The 14,237-nt window shown below is 38.7% G+C and overlaps 1 protein-coding gene across 1 annotated transcript in view; it reads right to left on the bottom strand.

Moving 5' to 3' along the window:
* LOC149150393 (ABC transporter F family member 3-like) overlaps nucleotides 1-6,019 on the bottom strand; it is a 371,154-nt gene extending 365,135 nt beyond the window's left edge. The window contains exon 1 of the mRNA XM_089438575.1: nucleotides 5,649-6,019. Within this exon, the coding sequence (XP_089294701.1) occupies nucleotides 5,649-5,870 (222 nt within the window). The 5' untranslated portion in view covers nucleotides 5,871-6,019. The remainder of the gene's footprint in view (nucleotides 1-5,648) is intronic.
* Nucleotides 6,020-14,237: the final 8,218 nt, after the last annotated feature.

The raw sequence follows: 14,237 nt of genomic DNA, 5'->3' as shown, positions 1-14,237 counted from the left end.
TGTCCCCTTGTAATACCGTGTGGTGCTTCAAATGACTATGGGGGCACACAAGTGTCCTCATGGGTCTCCAAACAAGTCGAAGATGCATGTAGGCTGCCCTCAAGGGCTAGGATGATAATGTAGGAGATGCCACATCATTGTAGAAGTCCTGGATCATCTGCCAAGTGTGTGGTGTAGATCTAGGGCCAGCTGGGCATGATGGATCAGGTGCATCCTCCTACTCCAATAAGTGAACCACGAGCAATCTCTGAATGACTGTGGGGATCCATGAAGTACAATCTACTGCTATGGAGGCCCATGGCTCTCAATGCTCACCCTATATGTGCCCATGTAGCCCTCTAAAGGATTAGGACCCCGTATAAGGAGACCAAACCCCAAATGGAAACCATTTGCAATCCTGAATAAGATCTAATGCGTCCCCTAGGCTTCCAATACAACAAGTCATTAGAGAAATCGAGTAAATGAGCTTACCTAATCATGGACCACAGGTTGGGACTTCATAATGCCCTACCCTTCCATAATGGGCTTTGGGTGTGCCAATGTCTCCTAAACTCCCAATGGGGATAACCAAGACCATATTAGGTGGTTTCTACTTCTAAAGGGGATAATATAGTCAAGGTACATCCATCAAGAGGTGGTGGCATGTGGCAGATAGGTGAATGAGGTAGGGAATGTGAGGGGGTAGCCCTGGGTCACATGCTAGGCATAAGGGTAGCTAATAAGAGGGAAGCCCACACTTGGGTTTATAAGGTGTAGGAGGGAGAAATCGTGGTAGATGAGGTACCCCGGCCTTGATTTTTCTACTCTTCGTTATATGTCTTTTGCCTTTCTATGATTTTCTTTGATTAACTACTCGGGGCTCAAGAGGTTAGAGCATGATGTATAAGATACAGCAATGAATTCCCCCTTTCAAGATGGGGCGGTTCATTGCCCACCAGTGGTTGGGACAATCATGGGTTCCTATATGATGAGGAAGGTTCATAGACCCTGTTGGAACCAGGGAGATGGCCATGGTGATGGGGTTTCATGTAATGGCTTTTGCCCACGTGCTAAATGTTTTTGTCGCGGTCATCTTTTGCATTTTGTGGTACCTTTTTTGTTAAATATGGCCATATATGCTTTTGACTTTCTTTTTAGCTGCATCAACCTCCGGGCTTCATTCCAAGCCATGACCCAAGGTGTGGGCAAAGGAAGGGGTGAGCTAACCCTATGTGGACCCAAGTGGGAGAAGTGATGGATGGGGTAATAATGAATGAAAATGGAGTAATATAAGTGGATAAGGGAGCGGGACCACGCAACCAAAATCGGGGTTTCTTGTGAAATACCATCCCTGAAACCAAGTGGTCAGTAAAAGAGATCCCACAGGAATGGAATCCAAGGTAAAGTCCTAAAAGGGGTCTAACCGTCTAGGGGACAGAAGCACAGACCTAGCCCATTCTTTCCGCCAAATCCCCCCATTAATCCATACCCAGAAGTGTCCATGATAAGCAAACTACAAGATTCAATTTCAAAATGACAAGGCATACCTTTAGCTTTGGGAGGTCCACCTTCAAACATACGATCATGGCAGATGGGCAAGGGACCACATGACCGGCTCAGATGGCGGAGAAATGGCACAGTGAGCTAGCTAATGGCTACAAGGGGTTGTTGGCTGCCAGCTAAGGACCATCTTGGAGAAAAATTTCCTCCTAGGGATATTACCCACAAAATGGTGGGTAACATCTAGCTCCAAATAAGACGTGATCTCTCAAATAAGTGGGTGAAGCTCCTCGAACGGGAGGTCACGAAAACTCCAACAATCTCTTGGTTACCGAAGACCTTTCACCTGCACATACAACGGATGGACAAAACATGGGCAGCATGCTTTCGCGGCGTCTCATGATCGCACATGTTAACATGTTAGGCCATAAAATCAACGGAAATATAAATATATGCAGATTTTAATCTAAGTACAACTAATCTACCATGAGAAATATCATATGATGTTATTTCTAATGCAAAAATCAGTATGTAATGCATCCTACCCCCATGCATATAATACAATGTCAAGTCTCAAGGAAGGAGGTGATACAACTTAATTTGACCGGCTCAAGCCAAAGTTCATCGTTAAGTTTAGCAATGTAGTTATAGTCATCTCCAACCTTTCCATGAATCCTGACGGGTACGAGATCCTTATCTACCAAGACTATGTCCCCAACCTTGTATTCCTTCTTGGGCTTCCATTTCCTGCTTGTTTGAGAGATTGGTTGCCTAAGGATTCGAATTTCCTGGGTAGAGAGAATCTGGGAAGGTCTCTCGCTTTCGCATGTCTCATAATATGGACCAAGCTTGAACACATGCGGCGAATAAGCAGGTTCCCTATAAAGGATAAGAGGGGTGCCATCAGATTGGGGAATGGTTGCATATGATAACTCCATTTGAACATGCCCCCCAAAGGTAGCTCCCCATTTCCAGGATAACAACATCCCCCACACATCATGTATATCAATGACAATAACATCCATGAGGAGGGATATATCGGGATTCCTAGCTAAAGAGACTTTAAGATCTTTGATGATGCCTTCCACTTCCACAGGTTTGGAATTAAAATCACACACCCTTTTATATGGTCGAGTGATGTTGAGACCCAATTGCTTCATAATAGTCAAAGGCATGATATTGGCGGAAGCACCGGAATCTAACATACAATTGTGTAGGAAGAGGTCATTAATAGCCAAAGTGAGCAAGAAGGGTTTATGCCCTGGGTTTCGATCGGGAATGTGAATGTTTTGCAATTCTTCAAGTATTTCCTCATCTTGAATCCCAAGGGATGTCTTAAGTTGTTGTTGTTGCTTGGGAAGCTTAACAATTTCCTTTAGAGGAACGGGTATAGTCATCTTTCCTATGTCAGCCTTTAGGGGAACGGGTATAGTCATCTTTCCTATGGCAGCCCTATGTCTATGTCAAGTTTAACTTCCTTCCCCTTTTCCTTATTCCTGTATTCTTTCCTAGGAGGATCCTTCTTTTGATTTACTTTTGTTGGAGGATTCTTCTTGGGAGGAATTTTGGGGACGGATTCTTTAGGAGGGGCTTGCTTAGGTAAGGGGTGTTCCTTAGGTGATTCTTTAGGAGGTGACAGGTCTTTGTCCTTTTCTTTTCGGGAATATTGGACCCCTTTGAACCTTCCCTGTCAATCAGCGTTAAGAATAAGTTCTTCCTTTTCTTCTTTGAGGGTAACCTCACTAATGGGAGGATGTATGTATGATCCTCCTAGCAAAATGTTTAATACGTCAGCTTCCACAAGATTGGCTTTGCTCATTTGTTTGTTCATCCTCACTCTCATCCTCTTCACTCTCCTCATCATCTGATGAAGAGTTTGGCTCAACAGCATTAGATGGGGCCAATGTGTTCGAGATTTGAGAAGAGATAGGCCTATCTTCTTCATTTTGCTTCTTGGGAAAAGGCTTTCCTTTAGGGATATAACTCGATTTTTGGGCCCTTTCCAAGGTGGTGATTTTATTCATAACAAGCCTGTCACATGCATTGGCACTACATTCTAAGGCAGAAAAAAGAATCTTAAAACCTGTGAAAGGAAAGGAACATTGAACTACAGTCTCAAGTATGTCCACAGTTATAGCTTTAAGTTAATTAGCCATATAGATTCAACTTGGGAACGGTGAATAACTGAAAGGAAAGGTACCACATGTTATCGGTTCAACATAGTAATAAGGATGATTTCATGGGGTACAAAACTGCAACCCACAATTGCATTTTCCTCCATTAAATCATAGTACAAAGCAACAACTAGTGCATCCTATAAATCAATGTGGTTCAGAAGCACTCATGTGATTTAAATGCACAGCAAACTCAGGCCACCCTTCTCTTTGCTGAGAATCAAAGTGTTATCCAACCTACAAAGAATATTGTGTGTCATGTTCGGACCAAGCCCGTGAAGGTTCATCACCACTACATCAAATGGCAAGTGTAGAGAAGACAGATGCAATTCAGCTATTATAAGTCTCGAGATCACCTAAGAGATGATTCCAATTGTGTGTCACGTTTGAACCAGGCCCATGAAGGTTCATCACCATTACATCACATAGCAAGTGCAGAGAAAGCACATACAATTCAGTTATTCTAGGTCTCAAGATCAGCCAGGAGATAATTTCAGTAAGGCAGCAAAGGAAAATTTGGAAGGTCAAGGAAGTACGTGGTGTGAAAGAAAACAAAATGGCCTTGCAAGGATGTTAGAAATTACAGCCCAGTTTGTATACCAGCTTCCATGTCAACAATGCTACATTAACATCCAAAACATCTCTATGTTGAATATGTAATTTAAAAATTAGTTTAGTAGGTCTAGTGCATGCAATGTTGATGATTAAGATATGCACATAGTTTGCATGAAAGATAAACTGTCATTAGTTAGAATAGCATATTGAAAATGATAGGCTCTATGAACACCTTTTGTGAATGATGACACCCTTCATCTGAATAAATATTTTTTTGATAGTTTATTTTGGGCCATTTTCATAAAAATTTAAGAATTCAGTTTGGAAAACCTTCGTGGTGTGTAACCTTTTCATTTTCTTCATGAACTCTTGTCTTTTCTTCTTCTTTCTTTGAAAATACTTTCTTTAATCACGATGTGTACATAAGCATTTTATATTAAAGCAATTGTTAGTTGTTGCATGGGCAACCAACATTGCTACTATCCTCAAAGGTATTAATAGTCTCAAAATATAATATTAAACTGCCCTAAATACCAATCTAACAGAAAGCACAATAGCGCCACATGGGGTAAGCAAAAGAATCCACCATGACAATTATAGTTGACACAAAAATTAACAATATAATCATAAAGAACAGAACACTAAGCAACCTTTAGATAAAACCAGTGGCTGGAGGAGCATCCTTGTTATTATTGTGAGGTCCGCCCTGCCGTTCAATCAGGGACTCGGGCTCCAGCACAGAAAACTCGCATCCATCAATCTCCTCCTGTCGTTACTTTTCAGCTTCAGAAATTGTCAGGGCAATCATAGGTAACTAGTCATTCAATGGCTGGTTCCGAGGGCTTCGTGGCCAGCTGTGATAATGAATTGGCCTCCATTCTGCTGGAAATATGCAGATAGGAAACAATTATCCACTCCTTGGAAACACCATGATTGAGATGTATGAATTGCCCAGAACTGGTAGAACCCTGAGATGATTGATATGGACTGCCTAGAACCATAATGGGCAAACATTCCATACAGTCTCTGTCACGGTTCTACCCCTCCCTGTCATGGTTTCGGGCAGCTTGTACATCCCCATCATGGTGTATCAAAGCGTTTCTGAAAGGTGCATAACATTCACCTTGGCCTAGGGAGTGCGAGTGTAATCAATTGTGGATTGAAATTTAACAAAATCAGTGCCATAGGTAGTTGTAGTTATTGAAATAAAGAAATAATAATAATAATGACATGGCACCTTGCCTAAGGAACTCTGATCTTTCGGTTAAGGAAACATGTATGCAGGTAAAAAGGTTTCGAGTTCTCGACAAAACCCAATTCAAGATTTCCAAGCACAGGGCTAGAATATGGAAAATAGAACTAATTGATGCTCATTAAAAACTGAAATAATTAAGAGTGAATCTGATAACTTAGTGTGAGACTTAGAAAATGAGGACTTACCAGGCGAGCCTCTGATTCATCGTCGACACATCCGGAATCGACAAGGAGGTCACCCACAGCTTGATAGGCGCCTTCTCCCTTGACGCCGAAGTCGAAGGATTCATCCTTGAGGACGTTTATTATGTACTCGATAATAGTGGTGTCCACATCCAGCGCTCTGCGCCCCAGCACCTCGTACACGATTGCACCAGCATTCTCTTCGGCCTTGCTCGCCGCCGACATTGTTGGGGCTGTTCTGTTATTTCGCTTTCGATCAGATGCGCGATTATGGGATGAATTGCCCTCTACAAAGGCGTCCCTCTCCTCAGACTCGCCGATAAATATATTAAACTCCTCTAACTTTTCTCAAATCTTTGGTACCGCTTTCATGTGGTTTTCTAATCCTTATATACATTCAACTATATTGAAATGAAATGGTTTTAATGACGCCTAATGTACCTCGCAGTCTACCGACTATGGCTTAATCTATATTCAGATTTTTTCTATGCTGATTTCACTGTTATAGATTCTGTTTTGTGAAGTCTATAAAGCTCACTGAGATTCTGGATTTAAGACCTCTGTGATTTATTACTTTTGACTTTGTTACTGGAGAATCACAGCAAGAACTATTTTCTGTGAATGTTTCAAATCCCAATCTCACTAAGATTGTTCACTTTTAGGTTACTAACAATCTCATGACAAATAAATAAAATGAAATGAAAATAAAATGATATTTTAAGGTCCACGAAACTAAAAATAGTCTATCGGACCATTAGTTCCTTGTTTTTCTCCTTTTGCAATTCAATCATTTTCTTAGCTGGCCCAACCTTCCGACAATCCCCTCGCTGAAAAGACAATGCCAAAAAACGGATGCTAACATATTCCCATAACTTTCTATGATGTCTTTGAATGCATCACATTCCAAAATGAAATGTTTTTCCGATTCCAGTGCCCCAGAGATGCAAAATGTACAACCCCATTCCTCCCAAGCTTCTTTAGGCCTTTTCCACCGCCCCGGTTCACACCGCAGTTGATGTGAGTTGGTCCTTAATTGAGCAATAAGAAACTTTGCCATCCATGGAATGTTAGCTCCAATGAACTCTTTTTGTTGTAGATCACACATATGGTTGAATTCCTCAATGTAGTACTTCTTCTTTCCACCCAACTCTTTTCCGATATCCTTTTACAAGATTTCTCCATAACAAAAGTCTTTAGCTCCTTGCTATTTGTGGGACAGGCATTGAGGTAGATATTTCATTTTTGCATCTATGTGTAGTTTTGTTTCATCCATGTTTTCTTTCTTTCACTCATGTTTTTTATTGAAGATAACATTAGGCCATCTTCCTACTCCCATTTGCTTAATTCTTTTTAGATATCTTATGAGTCGCACCATAGCAATTGTTTCGATGTGATTTGTTCCTATTTCACTCAACATTATCTCATAAGGTACCAAACTTTTTATTTTGAACTTGCACCCCCCACTGCTCTACAAAAATGCTCGAGGGCATATAGGTGCATTTGCAATCCATGGTTCGGTTTATAAATCAATACAATTTCATCAGCATATAAAAGAACTTTATTACAAACTCCCCCAACCGAACACCATGTCCACCTTGCAGATTTAGCCACTCTTCCACTTTATCAATATACAAACCAAAAAGAGTAGGGGATAGAAGGCAACCTTGCTTGACTCTAATGTCACTTCTAAAGCTTTCTGAAATACCTACTGAGGTTCTAATTTTGACCTTCACCTCTTCATAAAGTCTATGGACAGCAGCTCTATAATGCAAAGGAATTTCAAGTTCTTCCATTCTACGCCATAACTTATCTCTAGGGACTATATCAAATGTCTTTTTGAAGTCAACAAAGCAGCAGAATACTTCTTCTTTGTGCTCCCAAACCTTTTCAACAATGTGTCTCAACGTGATCCCATGATCCACTATAGAATGTTTCGGCCTAAAACTCGCTTGTCCTCTTGCCCTCTTTTCTTTTACTTCTACCCACTTACTAATTCTATTTTCTACCATGCTGCCGAAAAGCTTTGCAAACAAAGGATTGATCATAATGATTCTATAGTTGGAAGGATTATTAATGTCTCCACTTTTAAAAAGGGGTATTGTTAGGCTAGTTGTCCAATCTCTTGGGAATCCTTGCTGAGTGATGTTGTTGAATATTTCAATGATGTGTGGTGCAAGAGCATTCATTCCCCATTCTAGATACTCTGCTTAAAGTTCAACCAAGTCCTTTGCCTTTCCTATTTTCAGCTTCTTAATTCCAATCTCCACCTCCTGTAACGTGATGAGCTTTGAAGTTGTGTTGATCCTAGGGGGAGGTTCCGCCTCAGATTCTTTCTCATAGAATTGCATTGCATATTTAAACCATTGATCGGTCGTAATATTATTTTCAATTTGCTTCTTCCTTGGTTGAAGTTCCTGCTAGAAAAGCTTTGGATTATTCTTGCTTAGATATATTAACTCTTCTTGCCTTGTTTGCATGAACTCATCTTTTTTCCTTTTTAGTATCTGCTTATATAACTTTACATTCATCTTCTCCTTGCTTGCCTTTTTCAAGGTTCTCCTTGCCATTTTGCATTCCTCATCAAACCAAGCATTTACAGGAAAACAATTTGATTCTGATTTCCTATTTTTTGCTCTTTTGCACTTCTCAAGTGCACTTTGAATTATATTTGTTAACTCATGACTGTTGAAGCTTTTGAAACCAGTTTTCTCCTTCTGAATTAATCTCTCTAACATTGTCTTGAAGATAGTACAATTTTCTTGTGTTAGAAGAATTTTTCCCCTTGATAGTGATTGCCGAGAGCATTGGTTTTTCCTCCTATGTTGCCCTTCTTCTAAACATGATAACCTTATATAAATTGGGTTTGGTCTAATTTTAAGTCCCAAATATGCTCTCCATTCGTAACTTCATCTATCTTTTCTATCAAGCTTTGTGAACACATCACATAGTCAACGACACTTGCCCCATTGTATGTGTTGCAAGTGCAGTTCCCAGACCTTTTCTATCTATCTCGACCATTGCAAATAATTAGGTTGAAAGCCCCACACAGTGTAAGCAACTCCTCTCCAAAATGATTGTTAGCTTTGTCACCTTTTGAACACCTCACCCATTGGGGATTCTCCTCTTTAGTGAGCCAAATAGGACTATGATCCTCCTTGCAACAAAAAATACTAGCTTGATTATTTGTTGTTCTAGCAATGAAATCTCCCACTAAAAGAACTTCTCCCTGCTAAGAGTACATGGAAATATCTTGTTTTAAAGATGCATATGGATCCTTTCTATCTAGCCCTTTATTTTTGTAAGTTTTTGAGACTTGAGGGGCAAAATAGCGTGTTGCAATTCTTATGTGATTCTCATTCTCCGATATTTTGAACCATAAATATTGTTTATTTGCATCTTCTTTAATTAACTTAAGTGACAGCCTTCTTTTTATTTCACTAAAACTAGTATTCCCCGATACCCTTTGCCATTTTTTGCTACCTTGTTCCAAACTGCTGACTTCAAATAACCATCAAACGCATGAGTCTTGCAACCATCATGTTCATGAATTTCCATGAGATAAATTGTGTCTCTACCTTCCGCAATAGGCCCTAACTCGGGTCCCCTCCTCCAAGGGTAACCTCTACAATTCCAACAAACTAAACTTAGGTAGACGTGGGTAGGATTTGACTGCTACGCAGTTTGGCACATAAGACTCAAATTTGAGTCTTCACCCCTTTTCATCCATGCTAATCTTGTCGTTTTCCTCTGTATTATCGAATTCTCTGTTTTTTCTTTATTGCCAGCTTGTTGCCCTGTTTTGCCCTGAGGCCCAAACACTGTAATAACTATTTTACCGTTGTACAACCATGCCCTTTTCCCTTCATTTCGTACTACTCTAATTTTCTCCACTTCTTCCCTTCTCTCTACTTGTTGTTTGTTGGTTAAATCTTCATCGAGGAAGAAGTGTGAGTATTTCAAGAGTTTCTTTTTGCCTAAAATATGGTGTTTGTCTTGTGCACTTTCCATGGTGACTTTTATGGGTTGATGCCTCTCTTCGCATATCTTCCCCACCCTCCTTGCTTGGAAAATTTGCCCTTTCCAATGTAGTTTCTCTTTCATAAAGTCTCTTGTCAAATTGAGAGTACTTTCATTCTTCCCATAATCTCTTATTCCCCTCATAATAAAGTTTGTTTCCATGTCTTTTCTTTCTCTGTGTTCGCTTCCCTATGCTCTACGAGCACTTGCATCTTCTTCTTCCTCGCTCCTTATGTAACCATTAGTGTCTTAAGCTCTAGCTTTGATTTCTTTTGGACCGTCTTTCCTAGTGTTCTTTTTTGCCTTCTCTTTCGAAATGTTTGTTTGTTGATATACTTTTGCATCTAGCTGAGTTGCTTTAGAAATTATCACATCCTTGTTTGTTGTTATTGATTCTTTCATGCTTTGCCACGTTGTCTTCATGCTTTTCCATTCTTGTTTTCAAGTCTTTAGAGCCTCTTGTAACATTGCTACCTTCTCTTTTAAAATTCTATTACCTTCCATAAAACATCAATTTGCAATTGTGATCTCTGAAATTTTGTTGTCCCTTTCTTGTTCTTTGGCTTCTAAAATCTCCAGCCTTGTCCTGGCCTTCATCAGTTCTTGGACATATAGATCTGATGACCAAGTAAGAGGTGTAGATGTGGGACTATAAACGGTTGATTCTTCTTTATTTTTGTTGCTATTATTTATTTTCTTTCTTTGGAATGGTTTTCTTCTTCTTTGTTCCCATTTAAGGCAAGCAAGCCTACACGTTAAAATGCCCCAATATTACTTTGCATTTACCCAAATCCACTTTCTTATTTTGTCTATTGAAGCAATTTTGACTTGACCCAAATGATTTGTTTCCACAAAACCTGAGATTTCCTTGCCATTTTTAACATTTACCATTGGTTTGCGTTCCATTATAATAGAATTCAATGGCTATCTGCGGGGTAACTATAACTCAAACTGAGCGTGCTTATAATCTTTATGTGAAATCTTGAGTCTGTTCAAATTCAGCTTTCTTCAGAAGGTTTGCGACTGTTTCAGGAAATTTTCAGCCCTTGGATTGTGGTTTTGCTACTGCGGTCTGTGACTGCTATTTTTTCTGTATCTATCGATGGGCTATAGCAAAAATATTGTGCTTCTCTTGGGGTCCTTTGTCGGCTCGCACAGAAGGAGTATTGGAGATAATTTGATAACAAACCAATGATAATTGAAAGCACATAGGCACCTCAGGTCCACACCCCTGCAATATGGTCCTCGTGCTCTTCGAACTTCACTACACTGCTACAGACTCACTTTTCGAACTTCGCTTTTCGAACAATGCTACGCGATGGTTCTAAGTGTTCCCTTTGTTCGAAATGCAGCATAAATGTTAGTGTAACTGTAGATTTATAGATCTAGATCGAAGCAGCTCCAGCCATCAAAAATTAATTGTCTCGGGTTGTATAATATTCCACTCTAGTCACCTCAATTGTCCCTCTGATAACTTCATATGCTTCACACTCTTTGATAAAATGTCATTCTGTTTCTACCACCCCTTTGTGGCAAAAATGCAAGTTCATTCTTTCCAATCTTCTTTAGGGACCACACATCTACCAGTGTCACATCTTAAATTATGTGAGCTAGTCCTCAACCAAGCAATTAAAATTTTCGTTGTTCCCTTGATTGATGAAATCGAATACTCCTTATCATCATGTTTCCATGTTGGGTTAAATTCTTTGACATAATATGCTTTCTTTTTGCCTACCTGCTTTGTCCACATGGTAGTCCTAAATTTTTCTAACACCCATCTTTTTATCTCCTCCTTAGCGTGAGGGAAATCATGCAGATTTATGTCCCATTTTACCAACCACTTTCTGTTTTGTTTCATCCATGTCTTTTTCCAACGGTTTAGCTCTTCTTCAACAACCAGTTTGGGTGCAAACAATGCACATTTAGAACACAACTTAGGAGATATTGGATTCTCAAACATTATTCCACGTGTGTTATAAAATAAGGGTGGATGTTATTAATAAATGTTTATTGTAGTTAGTTTTAATTTAATAACAACGTGTGTATACCATCTTAAGCTTAATTTCTTATGTGGCAAGCTTGAAAATACATAATGAATAATCAAATTTAATATCACTAAATCATAGATAACCAATATTTAAGAGACCTCCATATTGGAATTAACAAATATGTGAGAGACCTCGATATTGGAATTATATATGTTGGTGTGTGTTAATACTAAATATATTGTTTGATTTTATTGATGAAATTAGAATCATGAAAACACATAAACAAAAACAAAAATAAAGAAACTATTAAATACATGATCTAAAATAAATAATCTAGTTATTATAGTTAATTATAGTTGAAAAAAGACAAATCCAAGGAGCAAGAGAATAAAATACATTGTTAGGGTGGTTCGAGTAAACTTGACTCAGTGAAGTTACTAGTTATTTTCGAGCTTCAAGTTTATGAGAATCCAAGGTTTTTCTCATGGTACTAATGTGGAATACACCCTATTTAAAGGCAAAAAGACTCCAAGTAAATTGGTCCTCGTGAATATTGAGATCCCAATCAATGGTGTATTTAGACATCACCACTTCTCTTGGTGTTTCATGATCTTAACAACAACACAAATTATGTTTGCATAAACCAAATACTTAGACAAAAATATGTAAACTTATAATTAGATGGACTAATGCTGAATTAAAACTTGAGGAAAGTAATAAGCAAAAGTAGAGATATGATAGCCCTGAGGGTTAGCTCAATTAGGAGTCCCCGCCATTAAAACAAATTTTCTATTGAGAGGTCATGAGTTCAATTCTCTCAACACCCTCGGGGTCAAGCTTCATGGTTGAGCAGGCAATAAGTGATTCCTTCGGGTGGATCTACCTAGTACAAATATTTCGTGGACGTAGTAGTCATTGATCTCTGAGGTCCATAAACCACACAGAAAAAATAAAATAAAAAATAAAAAGAAGATATAAGATTACTTAAAGCCTCCAATATCATTGTAGTGAAAGGGCCCATATTTGATTGCTCTACTTTTTTTCTAGCATTATTGTGATGTTTGCTCTCATCGATAAAGGTATTGTTATTTGTGGTAATTTGGTTCTTCTATGATTGTCTTTTGTTGTTATAATGTGTCATTTCCACTCCAAAGTTTGTTATTTTATGTCATTTGTATTGTGAATATTCCATTTGCTATAAAGAACATCACAAGTGATATCAAAGCACTTTCTTGAGTAGAGAATTTTTTTTTAGGCTAGAGACATATCCCAACACCTATGAACAACATAGTTATATGTCATCCAATGGGTGATTCTCCACTTGGGGAAGAATACATGCATGAAATACAAGTGGCTTCATCTAGTTGGACACCCTTGTAATCCCTATTAGTGCCCCTTCAAGTAGTGCCACATAAAATAACACACATGTATACAGAATTTCATTTCCATGTACCCTCGTCTATATCAGAAGTCCCCTAGGCTAGCAAAAACCAACATTACATAAGTCAATAAGTCAATAAGCGAACTTGTTGCTAAATTGCACCAAGAACGACAGTTAGGAAGGTTACTCTTTAGTACTTGGGTAATTGAGCAATATGACTAAGGTGCAGTCAAGCCTCCCTAGTTAGTGCCCTGAGGGATTGGGCTAAGTACTATTGTTGGACCTTGCATGTATATTAGATAGTTGTGGCACCTAGAACTCCTTTGCAACACTTAGGAATATCATTCTCTAGTACCTAGGTAATCAAGTAGTATAATTAAGAGTACAGTTGAACCTCCTTAGTTGGTGCCCTAAGAATACTATTATTGGACCCTACGCATATAATAGATAGGTATGGAATTTGGCACTACCTTACCCTTAGGACCCTAGAAACCATGTCCTATATTGCTAGTCCATAAAATTTCTACATAAATTGTAGTGTTGAGAATTTGGGAATTCTATCACCACAATAATATTTGGGTGAGAATACAACAACTTCACAAGGAGTAGCAAAAATAAAAAAATATGAGTCTTGTCCATAACCTTTTTCAGACCTCTTTAAATAAACTCGTTGCATCTAGTTGATCATCACAGTTTTACTCTCTAGTAACTATTTTTGGCAAACATACCGACACCATTTATAGACTTCTATCTAGTAAGACCTAAGATGCGAAATTGATTGCATTAGTAACACTTTGTAGTAACATCTTTTATGGAAACACGTTTTCATAGCTGCCACTCAAGGAATGGAGCTCTCCACCAAAGTAACTTATATGAAAACTCGGTGTGATTAGTTGCAATGTAATATAGACCACAATCAAGTCCTATACTCAGCAAAATCTTGATGACATATGTGACAAGTTAGTCAACTTGGAGTCACTACCTAACTAGATGTCCAAACTCATGGCAATGTGTTAAGCCCTATATAAGGCCCATGTTAACACAGAAAACCTTTATTAAGCCCTAGATATCGAGTGATTACATTTCTATTATTATATTGTTATGTAGACTAGAACCCCTCATGGTCCCATTTTATTATAATTACATCATTTTTCATATTCTCTTTCTCTCTCTCTCTCTCTCTCTCACACACACACACACACACAC

The sequence above is a fragment of the Pinus tabuliformis genome, chromosome 9 (assembly GCF_031772625.1).
Source record: "Pinus tabuliformis cultivar Carrire ecotype Pingquan chromosome 9, CPIR1, whole genome shotgun sequence".
Lineage (NCBI taxonomy): Eukaryota > Viridiplantae > Streptophyta > Pinopsida > Pinales > Pinaceae > Pinus > Pinus tabuliformis.
Note: the sequence above shows the minus strand (reverse complement) of the source record. Positions and strands in the feature narration are given on the sequence as shown.